The sequence below is a fragment of the Helicoverpa armigera genome, chromosome 12, assembly GCF_030705265.1.
Source record: "Helicoverpa armigera isolate CAAS_96S chromosome 12, ASM3070526v1, whole genome shotgun sequence".
In the NCBI taxonomy this organism is placed as follows: Eukaryota; Metazoa; Arthropoda; class Insecta; order Lepidoptera; family Noctuidae; genus Helicoverpa; species Helicoverpa armigera.
Window position 1 is genome coordinate 1916886 of NC_087131.1, and position 10175 is coordinate 1927060.

Consider the following 10175-nt stretch of genomic DNA (forward strand, 5'->3'; position numbering starts at 1 on the left):
CGAGAGGTTGGTTCTTTACCCACTAGGCCACCACGACTGATAGATAACAACAGCGAGTATTTAGTTCAATATAGGTTTTCTCAGTCTTTAGTGAAAATCAGTCTTACCGAAAGGTAAAGTTATATTTAATTTCATATGTAAATATTCCCATATTAGGTTCCTTAGTTGACAAAGTCAGAGAGTTAAACTCCATTCTATGGTAAAAAAAAATGAAAATATAATGAAAGCCAACCCTAATAAAATTGGAATAAGGATAGGCAGATGCTATTTACCAACTTTACGTGTGATAAAAAAAGAAAGTTTCAAATACTGCAATGAAATTTTTTTATGGTGATATGAGTAGTTTATATTCATTGTCATTTTTATACTCAAACTTTAAGTCTACCAAATTATACATCAAACCTACAGATGGCAAAATGCTGTTGTCAGAAAGATATTTTATCTTATTTAAGATTAGGTGCACTATCTCGCAACGAACTGTTGAAATTATCTCAGAGTTTTCAATGCCCTTACAACGTATGAATCAATACTTCACGAAAAAACACCGTATCAAAAATCTGATCAGTTATCCGCAGATCATCGACGTATACGCATTTGCGTAAATTCGATGAACAATTACCATCTAAAGTGTCATCGAAATGGGTCTATTAAGATTCGTGTTTCTAATTACAATAGTGTCAGTTTCATGTAAACCTGTGGACTTTAAAAATGTGAGAATAGAAGAACCACCGCCTCTTGTGATAGCCACCGTAGAAGATACTGTGAAAGTGGTTAATTCAACTGGACTTGTCAAAGAAGATAATACAGTGGTTAATTCGACTGATCTATTGAGGAATGAAATGATTGCTGGGAGAAATAAGGTCCGCCCTGGCATGAATGCAAATGAATATCATATAACATTAACTCCAAATGTAAATGCGGGGACTTTTACTGGACTTGCAAGAATAAACGTCACTATAGTAGACCTCACTACAAGAGAAGATGCCATTAGGTTCTACGCTCCCGGCTTGACTATAAACTCTGTGCAATTTACAATATTTGGAGGTACCACTGTTCATAATGCTAATTTTGGTTGGGACGATGATGACATTTTGGAGATCGAAACCAATTTTGAGGAATCACAATATAACTTTATCATCGATTACTGGGGCAACCTGCAAGCCCCAGGCACAGGATTGTACGCAGGACAATATGGTGACAAGTAAGTTTTAATGATTAATTTAAGAGCGAGTTCTACCTAAAACGATACGGCGATTTTTTGTAGGGTTTTTCCAGATTTGTTTAAGTTATTTAATAATGAATTAAGTATTAACTATTCTTTCAAAATATTTAAAACACATAAAATTCCAGTTACTTAAATACATATATGCCTCTCAACCTCTGTTGCTTTCTCAAGGGAGATAATATATATAACATCCTAATTCGTATTGTCAAAAGTGATGGGATAATCAGAATTATCACGAGGATAAATATTTTATAGATTCCACTGTTTATCTTCGTCACATCATTTCATGATAAAGTCTGTCAGATTTAATGGATTCACTCCTATTTTGAGGTCTCTGCTTCGGACCTTAATATTTTTGAAAAATGCTCCAAACCCTTAACGTACTCTTATGATCATTGTCATACCTTTGACAAAGATTTATCTCAAAAAGCTGTCATGCTGCGCATTAACAGTGCTTAGTATCTCAGTATCTTAAATAAACGCGGCACCTATACGATAAATTGAAAACTCGAGCAGTGCTAAATTCCTTCTTAAACTTTATCTTGTTTGGACACTATCGGCGATCATCTCGTATCTCGAGAAGTTTCACGATTGTAACACGTGTCTTTCTCAACGTTCCATTTCTCTTGAGATTGTACAGTGATACGACGCATGGGAATGTAGATAGTGAAGTGACAGTAACTACACCCATCAACAATGGTTCGAAGTAGGATCAAGTGGAAGTGCGTCATAATATCATACATACTACTATTCAACGTGTTCACGAAATCTCTGCCCCTGGATTTGCAAATATTTTCGCTTCCTGCAACTGATCCCGTTTTAAGAACTTCGGTAGTTCCTAGTGTACATACAGCTGTAGAAGAGTTAGTTGAAACATTTAGTGAAGCAACAGTTCAAAGTAAAAATGTAACTAATCAGAGAGTGTCTGCGAATGAGAATAAAAAAGGCGTATCCAGACATGCCAGACCTGATCAAAGAACAAAACAATATGCTGTTGAAATAACAATTGATGGGAATGCCTTCAAGGGGCGTGTTGCACTTGTAGTGAACTTTAATTACTCGATCTATGATGATTCTATCGTCTTATATGCTGAAGATCTGATTATCGATACTGTAAAAGTAGGAATTCATGGCGCTGCGCAAGCCGTTGAAGTCGATTTCGTTCATGATAATGGTAAACTGGAATTTAAACCAAAGGATGAGGCTTCAAGCTTTGAAGTGATTATTGTTTATCGCGGAAAATTGATGACTGGTGCACGAGGACTTTTCAAGGGTCGTTACGATGAACAGTAATTATTTTTAATAAGTATTTTTTATTTTAATTTGCACGACCTAACTTTGTCATTATTAATATACTTGTGAAGCACTGATGATGTCTAGTACAGGAGCGTTTTGTGTTCAACTTAAATATTTTATACACTGTCATCATTTTATAGTCCGTCAGAAAAAACCTGATGACTCATTGTTACTTTGTTACTTTCGATTGTTGTCAGCCATTTTAGTTTGTTATCGCATTGATTTTCATAACTGTTCAGATCTGCCTTGATCAAGCTTCTTGTTTTACCTTTTCTGTTTAAAAAAAGTCTTTACCAAGAGATACTGACGATGAACGGTTTATTGATATTTATACAGTCGAGAAAAATTTTATCATTGTTATTCATACTAAACATGTTTTTTCTTATAGCACTTACGTGGGAATGAATTTGCATCCAACATATGCAAGGCATGTGTTCCCATGCGTGGATGAACCAGATGTACCTGCAGCAGCCACTTTCATGTTTAACAACATGCAATACAGCAACATACTGGCCAACTCTATGCTAATGGAAAACAGTCAGTAAGTACAAACACATAAGGCATATAATCGTGTACCACTTTTTTACATTGTTTTTATTTTGTCGTTCAAATAATAAATATTACATAACAAAGTGAAAAGTAGAATTGATATTATATAAAAAATAACTATGATACTCTTTATATCTGGAAAACATAGAAAACAAATAAATGAGCTGAACTGAATATGAAGAAACACTTCAAATATTTTTATCATGATGATGATTTACTTGCTTGAATCTTACTATCTATCTCAACAGCACATTTCATTTTACAGGAACGAATTCCGCACACTAACAGGACCGCTCCACGTTTGGGGTATGATAGCCCATGACTTCGTTAACATCAACATTCCGACTACCAACGTCATGCTGATCGGCAGACCAGGACTTTCCAACCAGGACAGTCAGGCTTCCATAGCCATCAACACTTATTTCAACAACTTGAATGAGTGGACTGGGAAGTCTTATCAAGAGATAATAGTGGATCAAGATGGGAGAATGAATATCATAGCGTTGCCAGATGTTTCTACAGATTGGAATTCTCTTTCTATTGTTGGTATTTGGTAAGTTTCCTTTATTCTTACGATCTTGTTTATATTTCACTACGTATGTGTAGGTTTTTATGTTTAGATTAGATTGACACTTGAACCCTGGACAATTTTGCAACCATTTATTGATATAACAGGCAGCTAACATGAAATATGACATAGCAATATTTAAATTTCTAATTTTTATCATACTATTATATATTTTCAGGGAACCCTACGTGTTCATGGAGGCAACTCATTCAATAAAGCAGAGGAAAACAGCACTAATCAAGATAGCTGAAGGAATGTGTAGCCAATACTTTGGTTACGTGATCTTCCCAGAGAACTGGAGGTTCCAATGGGTGGTGTCAGGCCTGTCTACGTATATGGCCTATGAGATGATGAGAATGGTAATCTACTGAATATATAACATTGTAGTTAAAATAGATGCATATTGCATATAGATAGTGATACAGGTGCATTCATCTTTGGAAAAAAATATCAGGCTTCAAAATATTTGTGAACTAGATAATGTAGAACTTTTTTTAACCTATCTTTTGATGCCAAAAGTCAAGTTTTCATTGTTTGTTTGTTTGCGTTGATATATGGTAAGCAATGTTTTATGGGACGCGGTTTTAAACCCAAAATACAGCTATTAAAATATTTATAATCCAATTAAAGTGAAGGTTTTTTACTATTAACCATAAGTTAGGAGTCAATTATTTTCAACAGTATTTTTTATATTCTTTAACAGTTCCAAGGAGACGTAAGCACAGACGTGAATCAAATAGACGTGAACGCTATATTCGTGACTGAAGTGATTCAAGAGGCGTTACTGCAAGATGCCTATTCATCGGCTGCAGTACTCCAACCTGGAGAAAATATAGATGACCAAGATGCTATCAGAGGTCACATTAATGGAGTCCTCAAATACAAAGCTCCAGCACTGATGAGAATGATGAGATTGGTCCTTGGAGATGAAGATACTGATTTCATTCAAATAGCTGCGAGTGCGTTACTTAACCGAGCGTAAGTAAGACTAGTACTCTTGTAAATAAGTTCCTGCACACCCGTTAAAACGCGCTACAAGCGATTTCAAAGTAGAAAAAACCTGCGTTTAGGATTAATGAGTACACCTTATCTTAATCAGGAAATTATGTGCATATCCTGAGACTACTATATTGTTGGAAGAGTATTATTACCTGTTATTTTTCTTTAAACTTTGATGTATGTAAGATCAGCGATGATATTTTTTCATGCCTAGAGCATCTTATTCATGAAATTTTAAACCCCCAGGCCTCTACAAGCAGTCAACTCGGTGAGCTTCATAAGCGCTCTGAACAGTGAGTTCCTCGGCAACAATAACGGGAATGTAGAAAATATAGAGGAATACTTAGAACCTTGGCTATTTAACAATGGATACCCTCTTATACGCGTCGATCTGCGACCAGGAATTGGTGTCTTCCTTTCTCAGGTACCACACACTTCAGTATATCTTACTATCTTTTTACTACATTCTGAGGGAACAACTTCATGCTCTCCTTTAAAGAGTATCTTTTATTCTAATGCCTCGCTGAATATTTTGTTTGGCCTGGTCAACAATGCCTCTGTTTCACCTTTGTCAACCAAATGACATGTTATGAGTCTGTTAAACCTAAAGTATATTGAATCCTAATGCTTCAAAAGCCACCACAATTCGGCTTGTATTTTCATACATCATATTTTATAGGAGCGGTTTGGTTTCGCCAATCAGCAACATATCAACTATAATATTCCAATCACGTACACCACCAGCCGGGAATTCAACTTTGATGCTTCTAGAACATACCCTGTAGAAATGATGGACAATAGTTTAAGTGTTCCCATGACACTGGATGAGGAAGACTTTGTACTCTTCAATATTCAAGGACAAGGTGAGTTTTGCTAGTCATTTGTCGTAGGTAGGTATTTAAATACTACACTTTGTTTACTAACTCTCTAATCATTAAATCGCTCCTCCCACCGAATAATATCGTAATGTGACATAACGATGCTTTTCGTTTTATTGCATATTCGTCATGTACATACTCTTTTACACCTTGTAAATTTTTTTCACATTTTTCCGATAAGTATATTACAAACTAGATTTTTTGTAATAACCATAGCATTATTATTCTGTTACAGATTTATTGTGCTTATTTACTTGAATAACATCACTAGTAGTGATTACGGGTAGCGCTGCAAATAAGATTTTCAATATGTTACAATAACGATATTATTCGAGTAAGAACAAACAGACAGCGTGCACAATAATAGTATACTACAATGGTATTCATTAAACAAAGACAACCATAATAATGTCCAGCAGTGGACTGCGATAGGCTGATATGATGATGAATAATATCGTAATGTTGTTTTGCGAAATAATGTTTTTCTAGCGTTTCCAGTAAAAATTATTTTCTTAAATAACTTCGTTCTAATAAAATAAACAGTAAATAAATTTGTTTAGAATGATTCTATAAATAAATAGCTTTTATTTGATATATAAATCATTCTATTAGGTTGCACATTTTTCCAATAATCTTAAAAAAGCACTGTTTTATTTTTCCTGTAAAATTTGAATTTATTGATAACGATATTATTCGGTGGGAGGAGCGAAATGTTCTTCCATGGTAATATTTTTCAACATCATTATTATCATTCTTGAAAATGTCTCTGAAACTCTTGCCAAAAATTTTTCTATACCTACTATTTAAAATATTGTTATACCATTACCTATAGGTAAGAACATCTATTATAAAATGTCAAATGAATGAGGTCGATAGTCGATTATATGCTTTGTTATGTCCGTCCAGGTTACTATCGCGTCAATTATGACGATGCACTTTGGGAAAGAATTATTGAGGCTCTAGAAGAACCGGAGATCAGGGATAGAATTCATCCACTCAACCGTGCTACGGTAAGTAATAGAATACCAATACAAGATATTATAAAACATTATTTACCTTACATGATTGTGCTAGCTTTAAATAATAATATGTTTGATATATCCCTAACAGTTTTATACTGTAGTCCTTCTAATTCGAAGTTGGCTTAACTACTTGTGCGTAACATCCAAATTTATATGAGCAAATTTGTATAACAAACACTTTCCTAACTATGCAAAGAAGTTCTCAATAATGTAAATAATAAAAATACTTTGTTTAACAGCTAGTAGACGATGCTCTCAATGTAGCGAGGAAGGGCATCCTGGACTATGAAATCGCGTTCCACGTTGTTCTAACCATGGAACATGAGACCGAGTATGCAGTATGGAAAGCTTTCGTCAGAAACATGGAGTTCTTGAGGAAGCGTCTAGTGGCTCTCGTTGATGATGATGAAGATTTAGATCCTGACATTTATTTGGTAAGATTTCTTATATGTATTGTAGTTTATCTTTAAGCGTGATTCCTGGACTACTAATTTTTGATATAAGATGAATTGGTCATACCAATGGGTATGTGAATTTACCACCTAGATAAAGTTATACTATTTGGTCCCCCTTTAAATGATAAACTATAGACCCAGAATAAAATGGCATATAAACTGGACTCGTTTAACAAAAACAGTCTTGGTCTCCTATCCGGCAGTGACCACTGTCTTATAAATCAGAAAATGTTTGGTAGCCAACGCTCAAATATTAATCCACAATATTTTCCTTCAGAGAATGGTCCGTCGAACCGTGGGTGGTGTAGAAAGAGAACTTTCATTTAATCCTGATGTAACTCTGACGGAGCCAGTAATGTCGTCACTCACTAGAGGCCTGGTAATGGACCATGCATGCAGAGCGAGGTACCAGCCTTGCATAGCTGCTGCTGTTGACTGGTTCTATGATCCGAACAACAATGATGTCGTGTAAGTACATAGTGTTTAACCGTAGTGTAAAATCGGCAGAATAGAACCGAGAAATGGTTTCAGTATGGTTTCAAAGCTGGAATGTTACGATCTGAGCTGAATGTTAGAGCAATCAATATACAGGTTCTAATTGTTAATGCCTAAACATAGACATTTAAGCGATATGGATAGAATTTGGTATCAGATAAGACCGAAGAAGTCTGAAATGACATTCTAGACTTCTTGAAATCTATGTCTTTTGATACAGGATCATTTTCTTCTTCCAGAAATCCGAACATTCCTCACGATATCAGACCTGCAGTATACTGTACTATGGTTAGGGAGGGAGGTGAAGAAGTCAGAGATGCTCTCTTTGATCGACTCGAGATTGAACCAACCCATTACGAGAGAGTCGTAATCTTGGAATCTCTGGGTTGCTCGCAAGACTCCGGCTTCATTCAAGGGTGCGTACGAGATGTTTGAAGTAATATCTTACATCGTAGAAACATTATAATTTGAACTTCAAGTACTATAAGTATTAAGGTTTTTCTTAGATAACCACAAAGGGAGATGGAGTAAGCAAAAGATTTAAAAAATGAACACAAATTAATGTTTTGGTTTTATATGCTTTAATATTCTTGCTGCAACTGTACCTACAATTTTTTTTTTTATAGAACTTGAAAGCATACAAAACCAACACTTATATTAATGTCCTCACAATCATATACAACATCTTCAAATAGATGAACAAACTCAACCCATCGTCTATGGCAGTCTTTTGATAAAGGCTTATTTCTTCCAGGTACCTGGCAGATACCGTAAACGCAAACAGTCCGTACCTTGCTGAGGAACGAGTCAAGATCTTCCGTGCTGTGGCAGAGAGCAGTCAAAGCAATGCCCTGTTGGCTTACCAACTCATTTCCACAAGGACCGCTGATGTTAGAAGAATGTAAGTCAATTTCATACTCTCTTCAAGATGTTTTTAGTTTGCATCTACTGCCTTGAAAAGGTCGTTGAGCTGTTAATCCTGACCGCGGATGTTATATTTGTTATTCTTATAAATGTTAAATCGTGTCGTTGAATAATTGTTGAAAGGATTTCTTAGCCCAGTTAGGTCTTAAAATGGTTAGTAAAAAGCATCCAGTGAGCAGACTGGTGAGACCTACTTAGGAACTGGTCGGTGATAATGCATTTATCTGCACTGCACTGTAATGAAGGTTTCTGTAATTTTCCTGCATATTTTTCTCAGGTATGGTGGTCCCGAAAAACTTGAAGAAGTGATATTCGCCCTCGCTGACAACGTCGTTGGAGAAGATTTTATTAGATTCGTGAGTATCAAATGTTTGGAGGATTTAATTCAGCCACACATGTTTTTATTTTTTTTAGATTTCGTACCACTACACAATAACTTATAACTGAAAATACTTTATTAAATGAATGTCATTTCCACAGTTCCGAGAATGGGTGAATTCAAACTCGAATCAGTTGGATGATTCTGAAGGAGCAGCTCTAAGGGCTTTCGAACAAGTATTGCAAAACGAGCAATGGGAAAACAACCAAATGATGGACGTATATGAATGGATCGATGAAAACCACGCCCCTACCCTAATGCTGTCCTTTACTGCACTCCTAGTGTCCGTAGTTGTAGCTTTTCTAAATAATTAATTAGTTTAAAAATATAATTTTAAGTCGATTTGAAAAATTACTAGGATTAAGTTGTAATTATTATTTAGATTCTAGAAAAAAAAACTCTACAATACAAGCTATAATAGGTTAAGAGCACAAATTAATCAAAGTTTAACATTTAATATATTTAGATAGATAGGTAGATAAGAATGCCTGTATGAATCGATTATTCGGAAACGTAAACTCGATAGTATCTCGATAGATATTATTCGTAGTTTTGGCTTTTTGTTCGAATACAAATCGATACAGATACACTAAAGCGTATTCGATAAATTATATCGATTATGTATTCGAATAAGCCACAATGATCACATCTTACTACATCTATTGTAATGAGAATGTTTGACAAATGTGTGAATTTTATTCAATAATTTATATTTTATTATCTTAATAAATATTTTATTTTAGGTAGACCAAAATTGCACAAAGTGAATTATTTTAAACTATTACTTTTAGAAAAAATGTAATCGACTAGAATATAGAATTTAAATTTTAAATTAATTTATTTAACCAGAATTATACAAAAATATTAATTTACTTAGAATTATTGGTGAGAATTATATATCTTTATTTGATAAGCTGTTGAAAGTAATTATTAAGTTTTTATCTAAGTTTTTTACTGCATTTTCACTCATATTTTTATAGTTAAGTAATTTCTATTTTATTATTTATCGAAAAAAAACTAAATTCGGTGCAAAGCGTCCTCTTGTATCAAATTTAGTGTTCGAAATTAATTATAATTAAATAAAACAACGTATATTAAACATATAAAACATTTAATCAATGTATTATTTAATTTATATTATAAATATAGTTAATAAATTAAATACTTAGTCTTAAGGCACATATAATTTTGTATTTATAATCTAAAACCTTATTATTGTAATATGTACATATTGCAAAATAGATATAGATAGATAATTAAATAAATCGGTTAAGAATCATAAAAATGTTTATTTATTATATCCTTATTAAATAAATTATTATGACTAGAATTAAAAATGTTATAATAAATAAACCTTCTCGGATATCCGACGTATCCAGAAATTA

At 33.9% G+C, this 10175-nt stretch overlaps 1 protein-coding gene across 2 annotated transcripts; it reads left to right on the forward strand.

Moving 5' to 3' along the window:
* Nucleotides 1-506: 506 nt before the first annotated feature.
* Nucleotides 507-9724, forward strand: LOC110378030 (membrane alanyl aminopeptidase). Of its 2 annotated transcripts, none has more exons than XM_049838574.2 (14): nt 507-1201; nt 2910-3062; nt 3336-3623; nt 3817-3997; nt 4342-4616; nt 4884-5061; nt 5317-5500; nt 6422-6525; nt 6777-6971; nt 7270-7460; nt 7727-7903; nt 8242-8388; nt 8689-8767; nt 8892-9724. In XM_049838574.2, exons 1-14 carry the CDS (start codon nt 639-641, stop codon nt 9102-9104), a joined length of 2928 nt encoding a protein of 975 aa, XP_049694531.2. In that variant the 5' UTR covers nt 507-638; the 3' UTR covers nt 9105-9724. The 2 variants fall into 2 exon arrangements, with proteins under 2 accessions (XP_049694531.2, XP_049694530.2); XM_049838573.2 differs by lacking the exon at nt 507-1201 and adding an exon at nt 1811-2514.
* The last annotated feature ends 451 nt before the right edge of the window (nt 9725-10175 follow it).

Coding starts and splice junctions, on each gene's coding strand:
- LOC110378030 (XM_049838573.2), top strand. CDS start 1,922: ATGGTTCGAAGTAGGATCAAGTGGAAGTGCGTCATAATATCATACATA. Junction 3,998..4,341: donor CCTATGAGATGATGAGAATG/GTAATCTACTGA, acceptor ATTCTTTAACAG/TTCCAAGGAGACGTAAGCAC. Junction 5,062..5,316: donor TTGGTGTCTTCCTTTCTCAG/GTACCACACACT, acceptor CATATTTTATAG/GAGCGGTTTGGTTTCGCCAA.